Here is a 27,157-nt window from a genome sequence, read left to right as displayed (position 1 = left end):
ACAAGATGTAAATACATGTATTCAAATCTGCACTACCCCATACACAAACACAATTTCATCTCAGTGCACCACGCTGCAGAATTAAAATACATTGCATTCATTCCGATCATGAATAAATCACAGTCCTGGGGTGATATTTGATCTGAGAAAAGTTTGGATCCAGATTCCTGTTCACTTTTTTTGTTGTCCAAGAAACTTATCAAAGATATTCTAGATAGTTTAAATCCAATTTCGTGGTTGCTTTGGCAGCCTGTCTGTCCAGTGGCAGGCCCAGATCACCCGTCTCACCCGGCAGTCATAAAGCTAACGGCCGACAGGCAGCATCCTCCACCCGAGCAGACAGAAGTTAGTCAGAGTTTGCAGATCAATGCACTTGTTTGTCACGCCCAGAGATCCAGATTTCTCCCCTCGGGCACTAAAGACAGAGTTTACATACTCACCTGGTGTTTAACTGGTCAAAGATGGTCGGGAGAAGACGGATGATACTGTGCACAGCAAAGCCAGATAGAAACCCTCAATATCACACCAGTCCAATTTTAGCCTGCCAAGCCACTGGGGCAACCCAAATATCATTCTTCCTGACAGTGTCCATCACACTATACATAGAACGGAGAAATTAGCACAAATGCAGCGCTCGCCATTAGTGAATATGGTGGCAGTTGGGCGATTATTTACGGGCTACATTACTTTCTGAAGACCTGAGCTCTGAGTCACCGACCAAGCCTGATAATTAATTCCACTCTCCACAGAAATATTATGAAGCTGCGCGAAAGAATGACAGATGTACAACAAGAAGCACATTGTCAACAGGGTGACTGGATTAAGCTATTTCGACTGGTTCATTATGAAGAAATGTTGTTTATGTAAATGAATGAAGACTTTATATACATGTCAGATTATGTTTTACAAGCTATACTTTGGATGACTCTTCAAGTCTGAATACAGGAGACATGAGGTCGGGGTTTTTGATTTACTGCTGTGTAATCAGAGTATTTGTTGTTTTCTCTCTGCTCTTTGTTTGTTCCAGAGCTCAACTTCCTGTAGATACAAGAGGTGTGTGTGTGTGTGTGTGTGTGTGTGTGTGTGTGTGTGTGTGTGTGTGTGTGTGTGTATGTGTGGAGGGGGGGGGGGAGATACACTGGGATCTGACAGTAAGAGATAAACCGTCATCAGCAGGCCTTCTATTTTTAACCGCAGGTACTAGTAACACATAACGTGGGGCTCTTGTTATCAATATTTATGGAACAAAGACAGAGTAGTTACACTCATAGCCACCGACTGGATCCATCCTCAACTAATAGTTGTCATTACGACGACGGGAAAGGAAAGTGCTGATAGACTCAGAATTTTAGGCCGGCACTTTACATTTAAGTAATGATTCTAGAGACCAGGCAGGGCCCAAATGTAATTAGCAGATGTAAACAGGGAAGTATGATGACTGCAGTGTTAAAATGGCTTTAACAATATATGTTTCTTCTTTCTGGTGATTCATTTTGCACAGTTGTCATTTGAGAAGGTGGAGCTGGGATTCATTTTTAGGCTTTCATAGGCAGATTGTTGGATTAAATCACAGGCGGGCTGCTGCTTTGGAAGTAAAGTCTGTTTCACAAAACACAATAATAACAACAAGTGGTAATGAGCCAACCAGGAAAGAGTGACCATTCCTGCTATTACTCTCACATCTTCTTCGCTCTGTTTGCTGTCAATACCTATACCAATCTCAGTCTTTCTTTACAAACCACAGAGGTCTGTAATGGCGCACATTCATCTCCATATTTATCCCACGGTGCAGCCCGTTGGCTACACATTTTAATAACACTACCTCTGCCAAAAAATATTCCACTCAAACACTTAAAAGTTCCAAGAGGAAGCTCAAAAGAGGTGAAGTATCTTGGCAGGCCATAGAGCAAAATGCCATGCAGTCATATGCAGCCCAGGGAATGAAGTGATTGATCTGTGACCTCAGACTGCGCCATAAGATATTGTGGTGAAGAGTGCGGGGGAGGGCACGGATAGTGGAAAAGGGACGAGCATGAGTCAGTAACGGAGTCTGTGAAAAGCTGTGGGAGCAGAGGAAGTGTTAACAACATCACAAGTAGGAGCAAGTCAAGTTACCACGTCAGGAATCAGAAAGGACTGGGAGTAGGATGATGTAGGAGCCTGAGAGGTGATGGGATTGTTCATCCACAGCATGTCCACGCTGAGCTGATATGTGTTACCTCTCTCTTTACGTCACTCCCTTTTATTAGTAGCCTGTAATGAGTCGCCGCCGTGTGAAAAGCCTACATTTACAAAAGAGGGAGTTTATGGATAATAAGCTACGTGTGAATCTAAAGTCCAGCACTTGTTGCCTGTATGGTGCATCAAGAAGTATATATTTTTCTTGGGAAAAAATAATCACAATTCTAATTTTATCTGATTATGCCATCTTGTGTCTTTAAGATAGAAATGTAGTGACACAAACTGCTCAAAAAAATAAGTTTTTTTTCTTCTTCTTTTTTTGGGCCACTGCCTCTACAAGCAAGATGACAGAGTACATGCGTAGTCAGACCAAATTAGAATCAACGGTTTGCCAAAACAAGACTTTTGAATGTGTCAGAAGTTTGGTGATACAATATTGACAAGTGACACTGACAACACAGAAACGTCCATGTTTTTTTGTCTTCTTCCCTCCTCTAAAGTCACGTTGCTGACAATTAAATACATTCAAACCAGTGCATTTTTCTGATAAAAAAAAAAAGTGTAAGACTCACTGTGCGGGTGAGTAACTGGTCTTAAGAGCATAGAGTTACCTTGAACACTTTGATAAGCAGCTGTTTTTGTTTTGTAAGAGATGTCCAAGGATGTGTCAGATGGGTGCTATTGGTTCCTGGCAGACGCCTACAGGTTCCAATAACGCGCCACCCATGCGGCGTGATTTCCATAAACTATGACCAAAAAAAGTCTTTTATACCACACGAATGACACTTCTCTTACAAACACTCTCGAGAAAGTTTGGGATGCTGGCAAATAGTCAGGCAAATATCACCTATTACTCATGTTACTTAGTACATTTGGGGTTTCACTTGCAAGCACAGCGCTTCGTCACTGCATAACAATCAGATGGCTGAGTGTTGGTAGTGCAACTGATGGAATTTTACTGAAAACAGATTTCATCTTTGAACTTCCAGATATCCCTGATCATAAAGTATCATTCCTGGCTTTTAACGCTCTGGTCGTTTTTCTCTCAGAGTAATCACGCTTCTGGAGGACGTGGATTAACTTTTTTTTTCTGTTATATCTGTCCGGGGAAACACGCAGTACTTTAACAGAATTTGACAACGTAAGTATAGCATATATGCGTGTTTTTGTCCAGCAAAACAAAAAGCGGTGGGGTGTTTTCTTTTCGAGCAGCAACAAGTTCCTCAACTACTTGACAGGCAGACAGAGGGGCGCTATAAATGTGCTATTTGTTTTTGCAAAAGCGATGTGTCCGTGTTAGACAAATCTTTAAATGACCACTTGTGCTTATGCGCAATAGGCCTATATGGCCCTTCGCCAAAGAGGGAGTTAACAGTCTATAACACCAAACACGCGAATATGGATATGTCTCAGAAGTTTTACGTGTCTGTCATTTTTGCTCAATGCAGATTTTAACGATTTGAGGCAGTGAGCGAGCGATCAGTCAGCAACTGACATCCCCATAAACTTGGATTGCCGTCGCTTATTTCAATCACGTAAGACCCCAAATGGCGTTGACCGGGCGTCTGTGTTACGTATGTCTGTACAAGCTTTTCTGACAACCCAGGCTTGTTGATACCCGTCTTTAGCGTAGAGCCACCAAGGTGTTGCCTAAGAGAGTTTAAGCACGCCGACATTGCGAAGGGTTATTAGATTCATAAGTCAGCGAAGTGGTGGGCGATCTACTGAGCACAGCAGAAGTTCTCATATGATGACTTCAAACAAGCCACATTACCTACCAGCATCTGTTGGAGTGAGTGGATATTAAGACACTTCTATCTCCAGGACAGCGTAGGGGAAAATGGTAAGTATGGAAACACACAGCATATAAAGGATGATTACCAGTAAATAGTCGTGCTTGCTATTTAGTCTGACAACGCATTGCTGGAAGGGTTGGACTCAGTGGCTACTTGAGAAACTCAGTACCGAGACCCATGTCTGATGAGGCTGATGTTGACAAAGCCTGTATGGAAAGACATATTGTGTGGCATTTCTTTGGCTCAGGATATGCCGGTACAGTGAGAGAGGTAAGGAAATATTACATTGTGTTTGCGCGCTATGTGGATGTGATGTAGGCTGGATAGTCTTGGAGGGCTGTGTGTGTGTGTGTGTGTGTGTGTGTGTGTGTGTGTGTGTGTGTGTGTGCGCGCGCGCGCGTGCGTGTGTGTGTGTTTATGTGTGTGTGTGTGTGTGTTGGCATTGAGGGCTTTATATTTTATTCATGTATGTATGTTCTTTTTGTGCGGTGCTCGTGTTAAAAAAAGCAACATGTGACACTTACCTGTGACACTTGCCATTAGCATGACATTATGAACAATAGGGCTCAGTCGCAGCGCTGGCAGTTGTCATTTGGCGTGAGCGTGGAGCCGTTTTTTTGTTTTGTTTTTTTAGACGGTTGTACACAGAATTCAACCGGCGTTTTGTGATATAGGTGCTGTTATCTGGAAGGAAATGTCCGACCAACATGTGATCAAATATTAACGGGACTGGTTTGGCAAGGGTGGGGGGTGTTGGGGATACACGTGACAAGACGCGGGGAAGCAGCGGAGTAAAAAAAAGCAGTTTAAAGTAGGAGCTCAAACAAAAGTATAGATATTTTCTCGGCCCCTCATAGTTACCCTGGCTGTGTTATGCTTTCAGCACGTTGGACAGAGGCACCGGAGTCGTGCATGGACTAAACCGCCGAGTGGACGCCAACTCTCTTTCTCTCTTTCCCCAGCCCCCCTTTGCCAAACCTGGGATTGTTTTTTCAACTTTTGGTAAGCTTATTCTGAGGGAGCCTGTGGTCTGTAAACGGAAAATAAACGGGATTCTAAAGAGAGGAGAAAATAAAGGAAAATTTGAAAGAAAAGAATACAAGAAAAAAAAAGCGCTTGCCATTAAAAGAGCTTGTGCTTAAAGATGTGTTTTTGTAGCGCATTGTGAAAGTTTAAATGTTAGCTCGTCTGGTCTTTTGCACACCACATTGTCGGTACCTATAAGCCCCCCACACTGCGTTAAACTTTGGGACATGCAAGTCTTGGTCACGGAGATCTAACCACGCACATAGTGGTTGTCAGCCCTTGTAAAGGTAAGAGCACAATCCATTGTTTTCATGTCACTCTTTTGTTGCTGTCGTCTTTCCGGGCTTCTTCTGGCTTTTCTCAAAGGAACTTCGGCTTTAAAACTACAGCATGCAGCCTTCGCCTTGGCAGTGGTTCATTGTGGGCATCAGTGACCGAAATAACTCCGAAATGAAATCCGATCCAGGTGACCAATATCTCGTAGATCATCTTCCTTTTTTAAATTGAAGTTAGGCAATATTTATAGAAGATTTGTGCGTGCGCATTCATATTAGCTTTGAGTCATGTGAAGCATTTTAAGTGTGACTCGTTTTCGTGCTTGGGATTTTTGAAACAGAGCTTTTTGAAGCCGTTTTTTTGTGTGGAGTTTCCGAACGCTGCCTGCTGCAACATAATTTGCGTAATCGTTGCGTTGTGCCTAATCATGCTCCCAATATGGGACTTAAGACGCTGCAGTGATCCTTTCAGCCTGCACGAACTGGAGTAGGCTACAGATGCATGATGCACATCATACAATTGTGAGGATAAATATCTATCTATCTATCTATCTATCTATCTATCTATCTATCTATCTATCTATCTATCTATCTATCTATCTATCTATCTATCTATCTATCTATCTATCTACCTCTCTCTCTCTCTCTCTCTCTCTCTCTCTCTCTCTCTCTCTCTCTCTCTCTCTCTCTCTCTCTCTCTCTCTCTCTCTCTCTCTCTCTCTATCTATCTATCTATCTATTTATCTGCCTTTCTGTCTATATGTGCTTATTGTTCATGTTTGGTCTGCTGCATTCATGTTTTGTCTTGATGTCAAACCCTCTGGATTTTGTTATCGACCAAAAATAGCCCTACTCTTTACCCCCCTCCCCTCCCCTCTCCCCCTCCCGTCATCGCCATCAAATCACTTGTGTTTTTACTACGACTGCTCCACGGTTTCATTCATAAGGTGCTTTTCACTTCACCTGCTACCCTACCCCCCTCTTTTGTCCATACACGGTTCTGTGTCGACCTGTCAAACGCAGGCTACGGATGAATAATGGAAAATAAAATGAATTAATTCTTAATCGCTTTGACTCGTGTAATTCGGTTTTGCCAGACCGAGTCTCCTTTACAGTATACAAATCGTTCTATTATTTCCTGTGTGAAATTACAATAAAAATGGGCGTGGTCAAAGTGCATCCACTGACAGATGTTATGGCTGAATGCGATGTAGAGATAAGATGGCTTGATATGCAATTGTTCGGGAGGCATCGATGTGTCTTTCTCTTTCTTTTTTTATTCCAAATGAAGGCACGCGTTAAATATGTCACGCGTGGCTGTTACATTTAGATGATCAGCACACAAAACTGCTCTGGGATTTTATTTCTCTGCTCATCTGAAGGACTTGTAGCCTCAAAATTCGTCTCGCACCGATGCAGAAACGGTGGATATTGTCTATTTCCTCTCTCTCTCTCTCTCTCTCTCTCTCTCTCTCTCTCTCTCTCTCTCTCTCTCTCTCTCTCTCTCTCTCTCTCTCTCTCTCTCTCCGTCTCCCCCTCTCTCTCGCTCGTCTTCTTTTTTTTCCTCTGGTCAACGATTTAAGATTTCTGATCCAAGACGAAGCAATTGCATGACGGCAAAACAACTGCAAGAGAAGAGAAAAGCCCCAACGCCCACTGGCAGTCCTGTTTTAATCAAGACTTGTCTTGTAGGCTGCATTTTCGAATAAATACTTAAAAACGAATGTATCCAGTAAATTCCTAATTGTATCTGAATTTATTAACTATTCGCTGGCGTTTTCGGTCATTTTTACCCACCAATGTAATCCGCGCAGATCGGTTTCATGCATATTATTGCCTATTACTTCTCATTTTATATGACAGTGAAACCAACGTAGATCATATTACTTATTATACTGCCCGACATTCATAAAAGTGCTCCTTTAATAAAGGTTGCATCGCAACTAATAGCCACGTTTCCGACGCATCAGTACCACAAACACGTTTATTGCACAAATAATGATCAATCATTAATTTATTTAACGAAACGACACGCGTTTTAATTTGTATAAAATCAGCAGAAATTGTGGTAGATTAAATAAATAGTTGGCCTTTTATTCACATAAACCACAAGGGAGTTAGATTATTTTTATTGCATCATCTTTTGCAGCTGTTTTTTTATTATTATTTATAAATATAATCAATTGTTCGCAGAATACCCATTTTCTGGCTATATAGCAGTATTTTTAATATTAAAAAAAAAATCTACTGAGACGTGGGATTATGGTGTGGGCGTGGGCGTGTTAGATGGAGGAGGAGGGATGAGCGGAGGCGGGTTAGGAGGGGTCTGTGGGGTGGCACGACACACTTTGTATGTATGAAGGTTTTTTTATAGCACTTTTCTGCAATGTACGTCAGCGGATCAGTCCATAAATGGGGCTGCGTGTGTTTGTGTGCGGGCGTGCGCCTGCGTGCGCTCGCCACTGTGTGCGTGCGTTTCCGCGTGTGTTATCTTTACCGAGAATCTCCCCTCTCTCTCTCTCTCTCTCTCTCTCTCTCTCTCTCTCTCTCTCTCTCTCTTTTCACTCTCAGCTCTGCAGAGTTGGGGTGGGCGTCAATAACAAACCTGATGGTAGGTTTCATTGCAATAAATCAGATGAAATTCTTTCGGTAGGCCTATTTATTGAACGAAATAAATAACAATAAATGCATTATGCAGAAATAGGAATTTACACTGATGTTGTACTCGATTGTTTCATACTCTGTTGCTTTTTATTTTTATATACCCTTAGCTTTAATGTTGGCCTTTGTGTGTCGTTTTCATCCGTCGCGATCAATTCGTGCACTTCGGGAGCTAAAGGGATTTGGCGAAATCTGTGTGTTTTTTTCAATTAAGGACGTTGAGTTTTCTTTCAATATAAATAATAGGCGTGTCTCTTTAACAAAACTCGTTTTCGGATTGTGCTTGTCACACTTTGCCACAACGTTTTCATTCATGAAATGTAATAACGTGGCTATTCATCCAAGCTGGTCTGATATTATTATAAGTAGACTATTGATTATTTCGGCGATAATCGCGGAAATGTCGACTTACGGCTTTGTGTCACGATATATTTAGAACAAAAAATGAATCATCTTAATCATAATAGAAATGTAGGCTACGTCGCCCGCCGCCGCCGCTGCTTTCGTCACCACCACCACCATCATCATCTTCATCACCAACACCTTCCTCCAATTAGCAGGCTTGTTTAGACAAGTTCTGGCAGGAGGCAAAAGCTTGAACCTTTAATTCCTAATCTTTAATTATCAGTTATTCGTCACAGTGGCGTGATTGTGATTTTACAGCGATGAAGCCCATGATAAGTTTTTAATGCACAGTGGATGTAGTTATTCTGACTGTAAAGACATCTGATAGGTTGGACCACTGCGGGATTCATGACGCGCGCTCTCTCTCTCTCTCTCTCTCTCTCTCTCTCTCTCTCTCTCTCTCTCTCTCTCTCTCCTCTCTCTCTCTCTCTCTCTCTCTCTCTCTCTGTAAATGTTCGATCATGCTGGCAAACCATTCAAGTGGGTCTCTCATGCAGCACTGAATTTAAGCAACTTCCCAAAACAATACGAGAGAGAGAGAGAGAGAGAGAGAGAGAGAGAGAGAGAGAGATCCAGGAGGAAGGCATGAGCTAAGAAAAGAAAAGAGACAGACAGACTTAATCAGTGATGGAGAGATTTGCAGTCTGTGCCACCTATAGAAATAATGTATCAGCTGCGTGAGGTTGTGGAGGTTGGAGTGTGTGTGAAGCTTAGGAGACTGATCCTCTGTCTCTGCCTGATGATTACAATAAAGGTTATTGTCATCACAGGGGGGCTGACATTAACTCGTCACTCCTGCGTGTGATTAAGGCCTGTACTGGTTTACCTGTTTTCCCCAGTCCGGACTTTTCTCCACTGCTCTCTAGCTCGCCCTCGCCCTTGTTTGACGTCATCTTACCTCATACAAAATGTTTTCTCAGTAGACGTGTTTGCTTTTTGAAGGCGGAATGCAATTTCCCTTTGATCAAAATACCGTTAGCGTCTTCCTTTATCCCAAGTAAAAATGACATTTCACAAAATGTCATTTTGTCCGCGTTACACGGTTCCTTGCTGGCACAAAGAAGCATCATTCTACTTGTTAAGTGAAGCTTTCGGCAGTGCGGACCTGTCAGCATCGTGCTGCATTTGGCAAGAGAAGCCTTGAAAGGTTATACAAGTGTGTCGTGTTGTCAGCTCCTGTGGTTGTTTCTTCTTTTCTGATGCCAAAACAGGCGAAAAGTTGTGAGCAGAGGAGACTTAAACCAAGTGCTCCTGCAAATCACGTGTATTTGGCCATGCAAAGGGGATTCAAAGCTGTAGAGATTTGTAACATAACGTGGTTTCTTCCCAACTCTTCAGATAGTTTTAGCCATTATTCGTGTTGATTTAACTTGAAACCCTAAACCTAAAGAAATCTTACGCCTCAGTTCTGATGAAAGAGCGGTTAAGTTTTCAGAAAGGCCGCTGGCTGCCGCTGTCATATTTTTGTTTGACCCTCAGTCGAATGAGTCCAAAACATCCTAAGCACTCCTCACAACTCCTCTTTTTGCTTCCAGCTATTAGACACATTATTCATTTCATTCAGAAATCCAGTCCCCTCATGAAAGCCAAAAGACATCTCTTGATACGCCACCTTCAGTTGTGTTGTATTAGCAGAAATGAGAGACCAATGTTGTTGTTTTTTGCTCTTCTAATGAGATGCCAAGTGATTTATTTATGAATTACTTGTTTGGAACAACCCCCTTGTGCAGTGTGCATTTTTTTTTATCCTCTTTGGAGTCATGTCGCTCAGTGATTGCTGATGCAACTCTTTGTCATCCAGAGTTTGCCCTCACCTCCTGTGAGCCTTCGGGGAGGGCTATATCTATCTTGGCATGTCCCGGGTGTGTGGAGGTGGGAGTGACTCATTAAGCAGGTGTGAGCATCCACTCCCATACTGCTACATGCCAAACAAGAGCTCTCCAGCTCATAAGCTCGTGCAGGGAAGAATCATGATGGCAATATAGCAAACACATCACAATAAATCTTTGCACTGGACCAGGGCCAACTCACAAGGATAATGAGCTGCTATTTCCCCATTATGCTCACTCTTGTATTCATCAGAGGTGGAGTTTCCAAACGTTCATCACCCATTGAAAGGTTGTGGCTCCACTGACATTTTTATTTGAATTCTGCATTATAAAGGGACTGAATTGTTCCCAGTTTGTTCCTGACAAGGGTGAAACAAGACCATCAAGAAGCAAAACTGTTTCTTCCTCCGAAGGAGCTCTGCCTGTATAAGTTAAACCTGTTTTCTGACATTTGGTTATAATAACCTGTGAAAGCTGGTTACTACACTGCATAGCACTTGCAGGGGAGTCATCCATCTGTTGTGGAGATGGCTCACTTTAAAAGCAAGGAGAAGCAGAATTGTTTTCAGTAAGTTCACATCTTTGTTAGCCTCTAGTGCCTATTGCCATCCAAATGTTTTATCACCACAGAGCGCTAAAATTATACGAATTCTCATAAATGATTTTCAGGGCCTTTTTTATTTTATAAATTACTACGAGCCCAGGTAGAAGACGCCCAAATGGATTCATTAGCAGGGACAAACCTTCGCAAATATATACTTTACACTCAAATAACTTATTTCCTACAGTGTAGGTTGACATAAAGTATATATCCTCTTCACAACCCACAGACCAGTACAATAAATAGCTGTTTTCTTATTCTCTGAATATCAAATTTTAACGCAAAGAGGCCAACCCTAAACGGCACGCAGTGTATCACGCCTTGGTGGAGACACGCTGTTACGCAAAAACCTTCAAAAGATATGCCACCTTCTTTGGCGAAACACGGAAGAGGAGAGTCTTCACTCGTGTTTTACATCTTGCCAGACATTATGGTTTGGAGGCAGGCTGCCCGGTATGCAGACAAACAAAAGCACGTAATGCACGCTGAAAGCGCATTAACAGTTCCGCCTGGGGGCTGTTTAAAAAGGAGTTTGGCGGCGACCAGTCAGCCAGCGGCAGGTCACATGTTGCAGCGTCATTGTGTAGTAAAGTTACTGTAGTTGCAAAGAGGCTCCTCATTTCAGCTCCAGAGGTCTCTCATCCTGTGCTGCTGCTGCTGCTGCTGCTGCTGCTGCGGCGTTTCAGCAAGCGACAACTTCAGTTTCAGACGATCTCCAAAGGAGCCGTGCAGCCATGGGAGTGCATTACCTCATCCATGCAATTTCCACCATCAATAATTTAATCTATTTGCTCCAAAGCTGAAGAGATATCCTGAAGCTTGTCGGGAGAGTACAGAGAGGAAAATATCGCTTAAGTAAATTACTCAGGGAGTTGTCCAAAACATCCCAGATGACACTGCTGTCCTGTTGAATGGTCTGTTTTACGACTAGGCAGCAAAAGGTATGTGTCTATTTGTTACTCGATGAGTTGTTTTAAGCACTTTGGCTTTGTTTGATTCTGCTTGAGAAAAATACAGAGCTGCCTGCGTGCGTGTATGCGTGTGCGCGCGTGTGTGTGTGCGCGCGTGTGTGTTGGGGGGAGGAAAGGGGGGTGGGGGGGGTCTTAAAGTAGCTCGATCAAGTCCGGTTATCCTGTGAACAGACAGCGCCGCAGCCCGAGAGAGGATATGTGTAACCTTATCCTCTCGTTCATTAATAAAAAACGGAGTTATTATGTTGATTGGGTTTCCAGAGGAGAGCACGAGCTCAGCAGATGTAATCTCAGGGGGAGCGAGGGGTGGGCTGTTGTTTCATTATTAGAGCAGCCTGAGCAAACGTGCCTTATTATTAGTATTTCTCGTAAATAGCAAAGTGGAAACAATCCAGAAGCGCGCCTCTGCATTAAAATCAGCCACGTTTGAACATTTAAGGGCAACTTTTTGCTCATAAAGAACTCAATAAACTCTTTGTTCAGAGTGTTGGTACAGTACTATATTATAATCTCGGACCCTTCTGCGATGTGAACACATACACAACTAATAGTCCAGACAGTTTTTGTATGGTTGTTTTGGATGGGGGGAAACTTTGATGAACTCATTAAGACTTTATAGGAAACCCGAGACCTAAACGCCCAGCTACGTCGGCCAACATACACGGTTGGGTCTACTTCTTGGTGTTGTGTGCTCGCACTGAATCTTCAAATTACTGGCCAGAATGATTAAAATAAAGTCCCGTTTATAGAGTGGTGGAAAGCTGGCTGAGCTTTGACGACTTAGTGTGAAAATATCTGGATCATAGCAGCGCACACGTAGATGAGATGGTTTAATGATGAAATAATGATGTACTTTCCAAAAAATGCACGCTAGGGCCACATTTATTGTCAGACTTGTGACTAAGTACCATATAAGTGAACTTTAGGGCGTATTATGTAGTGGAAATGATCAAAAGCGGAATTATGCACAACCAAAACTGTCTGTGTCCAGTTATTGTCTGTCTATCTATCTATCTATCTATCTATCTATCTATCTATCTATCTATCTATCTATCTATCTATCTATCTATCTATCATTTATCATCTATCTATCTATATCTGTCGTGTTTCAAAGGAGGGAGGGAAAGAGAGATGGGAGGGAGGGGGAAGGAGGGTGAAAGAGAAAGAGCTCTCATTATTTCATGGTCTCACACGCCATCTAGCGGACAACGCGTGGAACTGGCGCACTGTTCATTTGGAGCTGTAGTCTGTTGGTTATGTCAGTGGTCAGGTTCCTGAATCGGTGATTTGTAGGTTCAATTGAACTAATTTATGTTTCCCCTTTAATAGGACATGTACAAAATACCACATTAACACAGACACAGCACGTTTAAGGCTGTCAATTAAGATGTGACCACACTACCTGTGTTGCTGCTGCAGCCTCTCAATTGCCCAAATGCTGCACACAGTGTGGGAGGGAAGCGGCACTCATTTGGATAGCACACATCACTCAGCAGCTATTTGAATGCCGGGCTGTCTGTGGCAGTGGCTGGGGTTGGCCAGGAGGCCAGGTATAATCCCTTAGTGATGCTCATCTATTACTAAACATGCTCTGAAACTGTGTCAGATTGAAAACAGATCTCAAGGAGGCGAGCTTCCACATGTGTCAGCCATTACTGCAGACAGCTCTAATTGCCTTTCTCTAAGTGCTAGCACACGAGGAGTCCTCAGGTAGACATTTTTATTTTGTCTGCTGCATGTTTCCCTTCGGAACATTTAGCATTGTGTGCTGTGCACTTTGAACGTGACAAAACATGTTGCTAGGTAAATAGCTCTAACCCGACACGCTTCTTGAGGAACTGAACAAAGGCGGATGCCCACAAGGGAGAAAGAATGAGAAACAAATGTGGCTATAGGTCATACATTTCTATTCAAATGTAGTGGGCACATTTTCCCTCTTTCATCTCTTCTGTTTGATGTTTATTTCCCCTTCTAACGGTTCCTAAGATATTATGCATGCTGTTCATGAAGATGAAGCCATAAAGTGTGCTGACATTCGCTTGGAGGCTTGGGAACATTACTGAATGTGTAATAATACCAGTCCTTTCATGCTTTAGAGAAACTTTTCAGCATCTGTCAAAGGCGGCATTTATCACTTTAATCCCCACCTGGCACGGAGAATAAATACAAGGATAAGTTACATATCCGCTCTCAAAGCAGATGAACAGGTGGTCATCTAGACGTCAGAGCCAAACAGTAGACAGTCCGCTCACTCACCTGCTCCTATTGTTCTGGGTGATTCGTGCTCTGGGTGTGTTGTCTGAAATAAAGGCGTATTTGCAGTGGTTATTGCAGGCTTTATCTTCCTGTTATCTCATGTTAAGTGATTTACAATTACGGGCAAAAGAACTGTCAAACTCAGACATCCACTCGGTTTATTATATGACACAGCTGGATTGTTGGGATCTAACTGGATTTCATTTACAAATGATATGATTTCTACAAAAACACAAGGCAAAAGACACTAGAGAAAACAAAATGGCAGCCACCTCCTTGTGTTGGATTCTTTTATCATCAAACCAGTCGTCACAAAGTTGGCCCCGAGGCTGCAAAAAAGTATATTTGATTCCAAACATTCCTCCATATGTAGTTCTGCCCTCACTCTATTATTCATGCTCATTGTGTTAACTTGCAAGCCGCTTTTTCATTAACTGCGAAATCCAGCAGCGCACATAACATGTTCCTTCACTGGATGTATAAAACAAGAGCGAAGCAATCAGTTGTCACATTTAGCCTCTAGTAGATATAAGCCAGAGATTCTCCGCCAGTCCCACAGCAATTAAATGATTCATTGGCTTTATCGCATTTTAACAGGATGTTGATTGAGAGCATAAGCCATATTGATTGTCCTGATGGAAACAGGAAATCACAGAGATAGAAATAAAATCATTTGTTGTTCCCGGTGTGAGGATTCCCAGGGGAGAAGCATGCAATTGTACACTGTTGAGAGGCATTACCCCCAACAACCTCCTCCCCTCCATTCTCTCCCCTATGGAGACCTGGAAGAGACGTCATCTGTGGTTGTTATGCTGCGAAATGACGTTGGCACTCTCTCCACCCCCTGCTACTGCAATATTACCCCTGTGGTCTGTTACGGAAGATGCAGCACTCATCGTCTGCACCATTTCCAGCATGAAGTTTGACGCCTAACAGTAATCAGCCCTCTGCCTTCATTTCCGTCATGTGGAAGTGGAACCATTTGAGCACGATGCTGATAATAATATCAGCCTAAATGCATCCTACACATAAAGCTCGTGACTGGCCTTGATCCCGTAAACCTACATAATTTTCTGTGCTGGGAAGCTTGACAGAGATTTCTTGTTATCAGAACCGAAACTTGAGCAATGTTGTTTGATAAATATGCTTTTATTAACCGTATTTCATGAGAATGTGATGATTAGCTCTTAGTTCTCATTGTTGTTTTAATTGGTGAGAGGAAAAATACCCTCATCTCCCTGCAAACATATCCGAGCCAGCCCCTCCCCATGCCCTCCCCCTAACACACACACTCACACACTCTGGAGATGCACGTCACTGAGCTCGGGGAATGAGTGGCTCATTAAGAAGAAGGATGTGATATTCTGAATAGAGACTGTGAGACTCCCAGCACATCTATTTATAGGCGAGATATCTCTATGGCAGTCACCGTGGTGTTGGTTAATTGCAGCCACGGCCCCTGATACCAATTAAGAATGAAACAAATGCTTTTAAGGTGGGGTTTTTGCTCCTCCCTTACTGTAAAGGTCCTCATGTCCATCCTGAGTGGAGGCAGAGTGTGTTTGGTCGCTGTTTTTTTCTGTATCAAGTTGGGACATGCAGAGTGCAGTCAAAGCCTCCGTCAGGCTATTTTTAAATGAGCCCCTGTGGAAAGCAAGATCTAGATTTTCTTTTCATTATGGTTGCTTTTATATCGGGCTGTTGGATGTCCACCATGTCATTGATTTGCAGTGAATCTTAGAGCTTCTGAAAGGTAAGGGTTGCATATGTGCTCAGGCGATGTATATATATATATGTGTATATATATATGTATATATATATATATATATATATATATATATATATATATATATATATATATATATATATATATATATATATATATATATATTAGCCACACCTGCTCCCCCCCATGGCAGTGCTTTGCTTCTCTTCTGACTTCTGACTTTCTCCAGATTGGTACTTCACAGTGCAGTGAGGATGACACATCTTTATGTCTTCAATTTCCGCATGACATTTTGCTAGTTCATCCTGCAGTGCTTTCAGCATCCACCTACAAAAAACAGTGTCCCTCAACAAACTCTTGATGCCCGTACACGACTCTGAGGGATTAGTATCATATCTGTCCGACAGCGCAGACCAGTTAAAAAAAGAAAAAGATAAATAATACCGCAGCAGCAGTGTTTGTCAAAGCTGACGCAAACACGTTTCCCATTTCGTCATTCAGCCAGTAAGTGCTGTCCACGAAGGTTGATAATGGTGATTTTGTTAGTGAGGTAATGTCTAAGCCAAAAGATAATACATGAGCTCTTCAAACAAAACCATATCCTTATGTCAACACATGCAGAGCCTTTTCTAATTGTGTGCCAGTTTACAGTTGACCGTCACTTGTTTGGAGCCAAATGTGTTCTCTGCCAGCAGTCAACTTAATGCTCAATGTATTTTACAACTGACAACTTTCCCTAAGTAACATAATATATAAGGATATGTATATCTGGCATGTGCTTTATGAAGTTAAAAAAAAAATAGGGGACTGTCTAAGCTGTCAAAGACAATCTTTGACAAGACAATACAAAGATTGAGGCAGTGAGGGATGAATGACTGCTTCGGTTGTACACGTTCTAGAAACACACTGCACAGTTTAACACAGAGCTCATGATATAATAATAACAAGCCTGTTAGGATGACAGTGACATCTATTTGTGTGATCTTATCTTTTGTAATAAGCAATCTCTTTGATGCTCAGCACCGCTTTTGCGCACGGCTGCCAACAAATAAAAATCTAAGCCAGACCTCGCATAGGAACAGAGTGATTTCAGTTTGCAAACATTTTTGAAACACTGATGACTCAGTTGAGTAAAAAAGCGTTTTGGGATTATTTCAAAACACTGACTCTCTTTTTGGCTTGCAAAAAAAAGAATAGATGGTGTACATAATAATAAAGGCTTACATGGTTCATAATAGATAAATAAAAAGCTAACTTCATTGAAACTGCTCTTTGACTAACATTTTTGTTCTCTCTCCCCCCCTTTTGTTTTCTGTCTTTTTCTCCTCCTCCAGTTCCACCAGGTTAGAAGAGTGATGACCATCCTGTTCCTTACTATGGTTATTTCATACTTCAGTTGCATGAGAGCTGCGCCCCTGAGAGACGCCCCGGGCATGCGGGGCCATCGGACGGAAGGCTACTTGGGCGCCGCTGCGACGGCCACACGAGGCCACGGGACTCCACAGAGCAGTGGTGGGCCGGGCCAGCGCGGGGAACTGCCCTCACTCACAGAAACCTTTGAGCAGGTGATAGAGGAGCTGCTGGAGGTGGAGGGAGAGGCGGCACAGCTGGGACAGGGGGCTGATGAGAGCCAGGGTGGTGGGGGCCCATCTTCTTTGGTCACCACAGAGACCAAGGATGTCGACCTGTACGACTCGCGCGTGATGATCAGCAACCAAGTGCCTTTGGAGCCGCCGTTGCTCTTTCTTCTGGAGGAATACAAAAACTATCTGGATGCCGCTAACATGTCCATGAGGGTGCGGCGACACTCCGATCCCTCGCGGCGCGGAGAGCTCAGTGTGTGTGACAGTATTAGCCAGTGGGTGACAGCTGTGGATAAAAAGACGGCAATAGACATGTCTGGGCAGACAGTTACCGTCATGGAAAAGGTCCCTGTCCCCAATGGCCAACTGAAGCAATACTTTTATGAGACCAAATGCAACCCCATGGGGTACACAAAGGAGGGCTGCAGAGGAATAGACAAGCGGCATTATAATTCCCAATGCAGGACAACCCAGTCCTACGTGCGAGCGCTTACCATGGATAGCAAAAAGAAGATTGGCTGGCGGTTTATAAGGATAGACACTTCATGTGTATGCACATTGACCATTAAAAGAGGGAGATAGTGTATAAAATGTATAGATTTTATTGAAGAGTTTAAAAAAGAGAATAAAGAGAAAATATCTATTTGTATATATACATAACAGGGTAAATTATTCCGTCAAATGAAAATTTTATGGACTGCATGTAAAAAAAGATGAAGTTTATACAGTAAAAGTGATACTACAGTCTATTTATTGAACATATTCATGACCTTGTAAACAATTAAAAAAAATCTGATCAGTCATTTGCGCCCAGTTTAAATTACTATATCACATCCCTCAAGACATTGTGATTTGTTTACGTTGCCAAGAATTAGAAAATGAAGGAGGAAAAAAAGGCAAGGAATGAGAGGACAGTTCCATCTTCAAAAAGCTTGCATGCTGCTTCAATTGTGAATTGAGAAATTCTCCACTTACGAAAAAGGATATGACGCTGACCAAAAAAACATTCCGTTTACATATTTAGCAGAAAACAATTTTCCTCTCAAGTAATTTATCTGTTTACTGTTCTAAACTTCTCAAGGTAATGTTGGACTTACATACTATGTCAAGGTGCTGTTGTCAAAGCTTTGCTGTTTATTTTTTTATCCCCACCAGAGGACAAGATATATATTAAAAAAATAATTATATATATATATATATATATATATATATATATATATATATATATATATATATATATATATATATATATATATATATATATATATATATATAATATTCATTGAAATGTTTCTGGGTTAATATTATTCATTTTGTATGTTGTGAAGTTGTTTGCAATATTAAACTGAAATATTTGAAGAAATAAAAATATAGGCAACTGAAAAACAAAATCCATGTCGATAAAGTTTCAACAATGCATTTCCGAGCAGGATAAACTTTATTATACTGACAGGATGGTGGGGAAGAAGGCATGGCACACACACATTCATACTCATGCACATGAAAAAATGTGCTGCCAACAAAACCGACCCAATTAAAGTCACGCATTACCAGGATGCTCTATAAACTTAAAGGCTGCAAGAAAATATCATATTTTCAATAGCAGAGGAGTCAATGCATTTATTTCTGAAAGCAATACTGAGAGTGTTTTGGGTGGAAAGAATTTATATTTTGCAGGTATTTGTGTTACTTGGTTATATTGAGGAGGGAAACGGTTTTAAAATACTCCTGAACCACTCCTGAACCCCTCCCCCTCCCCCCTCAGGACATTACTCACACAAATGTACTGAATGGCCTTTGATACTTTGATGTGTACACACGTTTTCAGTGATTTAATTAGTCGTTACGCCAGCTGCACATATAATATTTCCCAATTACAAGGACTTAGAGAATAAATAGGATGAGTTTCGACAGTGACACATACCTGTGTGTACATTTAAAAGATACACCTGATATGACATGGTAATCTCATCTTAAAATCTTCTAAAAAAGAACAATCACCCCTATTTGATGCAGCAATACATTTACTGTGATCAGCAGGAAAATACCTGGTTTGGTAGCTGGGTTAAAGACAACTGCAACTTCGTATCTCCAGCAGATTATAACTCCTGGTAAGCATTAAAGTTACATAGTGAGAACTCCTTGCTTTCCAAGTCTGGATGCCAAAGTTTAAGGTCATGGCAGGAAAACAATAAACATGTTTACGTTGCATCTAAATACTATCAATCCCATCCTTAGCCACCCATAATATGACAAACTTCGGAAAGAGAAAACACTTTAAAAAAAAAAAAAGCAAACATAAAGCGTCATTAAAGGTTTCAATTATGTCTTATATTTGTGTTACATGTGATCTCAACACCTCATTTTACTTCTTCGTCATCAACCTGAAGGTAAGTTTGACCTCTGAAGAAAACCGGAGCTGGCATTTTGCTGCAAAGAGAAAAGATGTTGCACTTTCTTCTCTATTTGTCACGGGTCCTCCAGAGGAGGCTGATGAAGATACTGTGAGTTACTTTTTTTTTTAAAACAGAAGCATAGAACAAGTCGAGAGTCTCTATGCCAACTATCAGGAAGATGAAAAGCATGCAATATAGTCTCTCAAATAGTTTATTGTCAGGAATCACCCAGGTTTCTTGTCATGGCTGCACAAACAAAGTAAGAAGCAGAAAGTATTGAGTTATCCTACAGGAAGACTAGCATTTGTTCAGTCTTGCTTTTCACATAAAATCCCTCCTGGAGTTTGAATGATTTAATACAATTCAAACAACGTGTCTGAGCACTTACACATTTTCAGCATAGATAAGATAAGATAAAATAAAATAATCCTTCATTAGTCCCTCAGTTGGGAAATTACAGGATTACAGCAGCATTGCTCACAAGTAAATAATATTTTTTTTAAATCAGTAATATAAATAAACAGTAGAATGGTAATAAAATAAAATAAAAAATTAGCAGTGAAAAAATATTAAATATACAGATGAAATAAAAATATACAGACTGAATAAAGAAATATACAGATTGAATAAAAAAAATGTAGAAACGTTCTTAAACATACTTGAACATAGTTATTGCACCAGGAGTGTTCAGAGTGCTCAAGTGATTTGTGTTCACAAGCGTTCAGGTGGTTTGTGGCCCACTGGGAGCTCAGCTTGTTGTGCAGCCTGACAGCAGCGGGAAGAAAGGACTTGTAGTACCTCTCCCTAAGACACCAGGGGTGAATCAGCTGGTCGCTGAAGGAGCTGTGCAGCGCTGCCAGAGTGTCCTGCATGGGGTGGGAGGTGTTGTTCATCAGTGATGAGAACAATGAATTTAACCGTTTGCCATATATAATAGACAAGTTATTCTGAGCTGCTCCAGCTATCATGAGTAGGACCCTTTAGCTGTTTTTGTTACACAAAGCGTTGGTAATAGATAACTGTCATCTCCTAATCAAAGTGACCCTGAAATGACCAGTGGTCTTTCAGTCAGAATTGAGCCCATATTGTCTTTTTTGATCAGAAATAATGCATCAATGGAAGTGTAATCCATAGATGTGACAGAAGTTGCAGGACAAAAACAATTAGCCTTTCGTGTTTACATTTTTTTAAAAGACAATAAATATTGCTGCTTCACTAAATTTAAGTGTGTTGCGCCTCTGGCTGCACCCCGATCAGTGATGCCATACTAGGTGTATTTCATCAGATGTCAAAGGCAAACACTTTGCTTGTCATCACTGGGGTGTGGTCAGAAGTGAATTGAGCTTTAAAGTTTCAGCCCACATGGAGCAGTGCAGCAGCAGTTTTCTGCAGACTTCTGTAGTGGAGTCTCAGTATGGGCTGCAACCAGTAGAGGGCAGCAGAGAGAATATTCCCCCTTGGTGTCAGCAAAATGCCAAAGAAGGTTCTGGTTGGTCCCCTGTCACCTATACATACGATGTTATGTATTAATCCCTTGAGCTATGAGCATCAATGTATGGTTGCTGCACAGGTAATGATGCACTAACAGATTACTGTTGATTGTGTGATTGTTTAATAAACACCTTTTTCCTGGATGCTGCAAGTAGACCAACAGTGGGCTAAACACGGCACATAAGGTCCATCGTCCATGTTCGCAGCACACCAAACGTGCACAACCCAATACCTATCCTTAAAGTTGAACCTGAGTCCTCATGGTATATCCAACATTCAGAGTGGGAATCAACTCCACTCAAGTGGTAGGATCTTTAAGAATATAAAGAACTTCCATTGTCAACTACACTAAACCATTATATATATATATATATATATATATATATATATATATATATATATATATATATATATATATATATATATATATATATATATTCACAAATTATTGCATGGAATAGCCTTTATTCCTAAGAACAAGAACGGACTGGCAGGTTTCACATGAAGGTTATCATTTTTCTGGCCATTTTGAGAGTATAATCAAACCCACAAATGTGATGCTCCAGTTACTCAACTCGCTTAAAGGAAGGCCAGTTTTACAGCTTCTCTCACCAGCAGAACTTTTTTCAGCTGTGCTAACATCATTCTACAAGAGATTTCTAGTCATCCATTAGTCTTCTCAGGAGATTAGCAAACACAATGTACCATTAGAACACTTGAGTGATAGTTGCTGGAAATAGGCCTCTATACTCCGATGTAGATATTTCATTAAAAACCAGACGTCTCCACCTATAACAGTCATTTACCAGAATAACAATGTAAAGAGTGCATTTTTAAATTAATTTAATGTTATCTTCATTGAAAAAACGGTGTTTTTCTTTAAAAAATAAGGAGATTTCTAAGTTACACTTTCGAACGGCTGTATATATAAATATATATATCTACACACACACACACACACACACATACATACATATATATAGTATCACATACATATTTAACTACGTCTGGACTGTTTACAAATAAAATATTGACGTATTCACATTCGTTAGGATAGATGCGTTCAGTGGTGGCTCCGATCATCCATAACTCCGGGAAAACAACATGATCGTGGTGACGAGTTGTACACTTTACGAGTATTACGTGAATGCATCATGACACTGGCAACTAGCCTAGCCGGCTAACTTGGCTAATCTCTCTGATTTATCGTCTCGGTTAAGCGCCGTAACGTGAGCTGGGATCACCAAATTTCGTTTTCCATATACAGTGTTTAACGCAGAAACTACCTGACATTAACTAACCACTTGTTTCCAGAATGGCATCGCTTGGGGAGCCCGTGCGGTTGGAAAGAGGTAAAGTTAATCGGCTAGCTAGCGTTAGCTTAGAAGTATTTGTTGTGATCCATTAACCAAACTAGCTTAGCTTTAGCCTCAGAGAGCTGGGCTTGTTCCTGACGGCAGGACGTTAACTGTACTTTACTGTTGGTGAAAGTACCATATTCTCGTTATAGGCTAACGACGTCTTGCTGACGTCCTGCCAGAGTCTATGACTGGATAACGCTATATACATGCAAGTCACCGAGCGAGAGTTAGGGTCGTTTGTCAGCTAACTCCTAGCTCAGAGCTAACTTGCTAACTGACAAAATTCCAATTATAGTCAGTGAACCTAGTGCGTTAAAGGTTCGACGTTTGTTGTTTAATTGAAGTTTCAGACAGTTATTTACACCAGCTTGTTCATCAGCAGCTAAAATGAGCAGGACAAATAATGCACACATATAAAATAGGATTGTTTTTGTCCTTATGGTTATTTATTTTGACAGAGCATCTGATAATGTTTCTATAACCTAGCTAGCTATATGTTAGCTTTGACATGTACTACTTTGGGACTAATAAAGCACTAAGTTATCTTATTGTATATCTTGCTTTGGAGTGTTATGTAGTTGCTTTGTGTTATGTGGTTGCTTTACTAAGACATCTTAACACTTTATTATTAATATTATTAGTAGTAGTATTAATAATAGTTGTATTTATGGTATATTAACAGTGTTGTAGGACAAACTCACAAGGACAACGTATTTATCATCAAAACAAATGTAGAGTTTAATTCAATCTCAGACTAACTAATGACATTTAAACTGACAAATGATCAGTAAATAACTTAAGGTATTAATTCAGTGGTAACAAAAAGCATTTGCTGAGCTTATTCATAGTTTCTTGCATCTTAGCGTTACACTGGTTTAGATTTTGCAGTAAACAGTCATTGGGAATGTCAAAATGTGCAGTTATCAATGAAAACCCTGACATTGGTGTTTATGTGTTTTTGTTGACAGATATTAACAGAGCTGTTGAACTGCTTGATAAGCTCCAAAGGACAGGGGAGGTGCCTCCCCAGAAGCTACAGGCGCTGCAGAGGGTCTTACAGAGTGAATTCTGCAATGCTGTCAGAGAAGTAAGAGCCTTTGTCTTTATTATTTCGAGATACTTAACTGTGAGATGGCATTAGTTCACTTTTCTCCTCTGGTGTTAAACCAATGTATTGGCAAAACAGAGTTTGGAAATCTAGCAGCTGTTGCTGGGATGTGATCAAATATTGTCCAACAATGTCTTTTTAGGTTTATGAACATGTTTATGAAACGGTGGACATCAACAGCAGTCCTGAGGTCAGGGCCAATGCCACAGCTAAGGTATACCCAAGTCAAATAGCATATTTTTCTAATAAAGGTGCTCTTGAGAAATACAATGCATTTGCAAAAGTTGAATAACACCACTTTTTTTAATTTGTAGGCAACTGTGGCAGCTTTTGCAGCAAGTGAGGGACACTCACATCCACGTGTGGTGGAACTGCCCAAAACAGAAGAAGGCTTGGGTTTTAATATAATGGGTGGAAAGGAGCAAAACTCGCCTATATATATCTCACGGATCATCCCAGGAGGCATTGCCGACCGACATGGAGGCCTGAAGAGAGGCGACCAGCTTCTCTCTGTTAATGGGGTGGTATGTTCAATTCATCAAATCCAGACTTACCCCAGGATGTTAAAAGTGAAGCTTTACCATGACACACACTTCAGCTGACCTTTTTGTAAGCAAGGCTTCATTAACTAAATACTCCAGCAATTAGGGCAGATTAACAATTTACAACCCCATAAATTTACTTCTATAAATCATAAATTTGCCTTAAAAGGCGTAACAATCTGCAAAGCCAAGAATACCCGATGTCTTTAGACTCTCTCCAAAACTCAGCTTTGCTTCTTTAATATAAAGCTGAGTTGAACTTTAACTTGACACTTTTCATGTGTTAAGTGTACTTGCCACCAAAGTTGGACAGAGATGTGTTTTTATCATTAAGTTTGTTATTTTCAACAGTCCCTTTGAACAATAAAGTAGCACAAACCGGCTGTCAGAAGAACTGCATCATAAAGTGACAGAGTAGAGTATTTCTTTTTCAGTGTTGCAATACAGCAATGTTTTTAGGAGTTGGTCCTTGATTTGTCAGTAGGAATATTCAAGCATTACCCCGTGTATGTACACGCCGCATACTCAGTCCTGCCAATGGTTGTACACTATTCCACTAAATAGTTGGTGGTTGAAAGAATCATTGTCAATAAAGCGCCAACAAAGGCAAAGGGGAGAATACTTGCTTGGAAAGCAAATATGAATGTAAACGACAAAGTTTTCAAACTCTTCTGAGAATTGCCTCTAAGAATATTTTATGAGGAAGAGAATTGCATTCATCATGTTTTATAGGCTTCAAGGATGCACACAATGTGTTTTGTTGAAGAACTGAATTTAAACATATTTACTTAAAAAAAAAACTCTTCACGACACTGCATATATGCTTAGTTAATTTAATATTCCAGAATCAGCCAATAACAGTGATCTAATAGATTGTGTTTACTGCTCAGTTTATTCAACTATTAAAATTTCCAAATTACAAATGTTTATATGGTTGAACCAGGCTGCCAAAGCTTATGGTAGTTTTATGATCACTCCAATTCCAATAAAGTATTAAAGTTATTGTTTCTTCCATAGGTTACAACATAACTTTTTTTCACAATTGCCCACTGTAGATTGCCTTTTGGATTATGACGCTCTAAAAACAGTGGACTTTACTATAGTTGTTATTCCTCCTTGTGTTCAAATCTTACAGCATGTTTCTGTGTCTTTCCCAGAGTGTGGAAGGTGAGCACCATGAGAAAGCTGTGGAACTCCTCAAAGCCGCTCAGGGCACAGTGAAGCTGGTAGTAAGGTACACCCCCAAAGTCCTCGAGGAAATGGAGTCACGCTTTGAGAAAATGAGGTCGGCGAAGCGCCGGCAACAGAACAACTACCCCCAGTAGGATTTATCTGTGTTGATACCCAGCTCCCATGTCTCTCCTCCTTTAGCCTTCTGGCCATGTATTCTGGTATCCTCCTTTTTTTTTCCTTTTTAATCTCCTTGGCCCGAAAAAAATGCTTCACAAATACACTCAACTTTTTAGTTTTTGTTCATACTCACATATACTGTATATTCTGCTTCTACCCTTTTTCTTTAGCCTTTTTTTTTTTTTAGATATTCACTATTGTTACACTGTACACTAACTCTAGACAAACATTATAATGATCATGATTGTCAGTGTAGGTGGTCACTCACACGTGTGCATTATCTTTGAATTGACAATTTGAATGCAACTCTGAATGCTTTTGAGACCAACTACACAATTCCTTCAACTGGAAAGGTAGTGTTTTTAATTATTTTATCACAGCCACTACCAATGTTTATCTTATGTACTGTGTTCACCGTTGTTTTTATTTTTAATGGTTTAAAGTCAAGTACTGCTAATTAAATGCTTGTGGTAGGAATTACTAAATCCTTTGCATCTGTTATTCTCAAAGATCTGAATTTACATAAATACATGGTGGCGTATGGAGAAACCCTTTAATTGTGCAAACTCTGAGAAGGTGCAGTTTTGTTGTAGTTGTTGAAGGGAGGCTTTGGAGGAGTTAATGAAGATTTTAACTAGTTAAAAAGAGACGGCTGTTTGCTGGATAATAAGGGAACCACTGAGAGGACCCTTCAAAACAAAAATGATGGATTATCTATTTTTCTCTGGGCGTACATTTATAGTTTTCTAACGTCACACCACACTATAAAAAGCTCAGTAGGCACTGTAAGTGATGTAATGGGGCCTCAGCAACTTTTGATCTAAATTTCTGCCGCCACAGAAACTCACAATTCTACTTTCAATAAATAATAAACCTTCATAAGCGAATATCTTGCTTTTACCATGACACAATATAAAACCTGTTCATCTTCTGTTTAAGTCGTCTTGACATAAATCAGGAATGTACTATATGTTGTGGGTTTCCTTTTCACCAGGTACAGTACGTAGCTGGAAGTCAGTTCCTTAACATTTGTCTTTGGAATATCAAACAACCTCTTTGGTCACAATAATGCCTAATGTGAGCTTTTGTCATTGCTTTGATGAATGAAATGGCTGATGTCGTTATCTTGACTGATGTACGGCTACTACTATATATATTCAGACTTTTCACTGCGTTTAGGGGATTGTGCTGTAAATCTGCTGCTGCATTGGCATATATATATATATATATATATATAATTTCTTTTGTCCGTTTTTAACATTTTGTTTAACAATGTCTTGTAGAACAAACATGTTTTTTAAATCCTGGTAATCATTGACATCTTTAACTAGTGCTAGGATAAGGTGTATAGAAACATGTCTTAAAATTTAAACAACCACTTCTTTTATGATTCTTTCTCTCAAAAACCAGAGCACTCCCATATTAATTTAATGATATGTGATTTATTTCCATATATTTTTGTCATTATTCTTTTATTGTCACTAATAGTGGTCTTTTCTTCATTAAAGCCACCATTTAAGTGGCACCCATATACTTCATATTTAATATACAATCGGCACAGTTTTTGAAAAATAAGAATGATTACTGCCAAATAGTTAA

At 40.6% G+C, this 27,157-nt stretch overlaps 2 protein-coding genes across 2 annotated transcripts; both read left to right on the top strand.

Moving 5' to 3' along the window:
* The first annotated feature begins 4,154 nt into the window (after window positions 1-4,154).
* bdnf (brain-derived neurotrophic factor) lies at window positions 4,155-18,468 on the top strand. Its single transcript, XM_068573680.1, is given in 4 exon segments — window positions 4,155-4,247; window positions 4,861-4,936; window positions 4,939-4,979; window positions 17,062-18,468. Coding segments are annotated over 4 exon segments (1,041 nt in total). The 3' UTR covers window positions 17,893-18,468.
* A 3,885-nt stretch (window positions 18,469-22,353) lies between these two features.
* Window positions 22,354-25,942, top strand: lin7c (lin-7 homolog C (C. elegans)). The gene is made up of 5 exons (XM_068580397.1): window positions 22,354-22,549; window positions 23,527-23,645; window positions 23,809-23,880; window positions 23,981-24,190; window positions 25,366-25,942. Exons 1-5 carry the CDS (start codon window positions 22,513-22,515, stop codon window positions 25,531-25,533), a joined length of 606 nt encoding a protein of 201 aa, XP_068436498.1. The 5' UTR covers window positions 22,354-22,512; the 3' UTR covers window positions 25,534-25,942.
* The last annotated feature ends 1,215 nt before the right edge of the window (window positions 25,943-27,157 follow it).

Source organism: Clinocottus analis, unplaced genomic scaffold (genome assembly GCF_023055335.1).
Source record: "Clinocottus analis isolate CAN_PGR_092001 unplaced genomic scaffold, fCliAna1.0.p SCAF_1, whole genome shotgun sequence".
NCBI classification, from domain to species: Eukaryota; Metazoa; Chordata; class Actinopteri; order Perciformes; family Cottidae; genus Clinocottus; species Clinocottus analis.
Note: the sequence above shows the minus strand (reverse complement) of the source record. Positions and strands in the feature narration are given on the sequence as shown.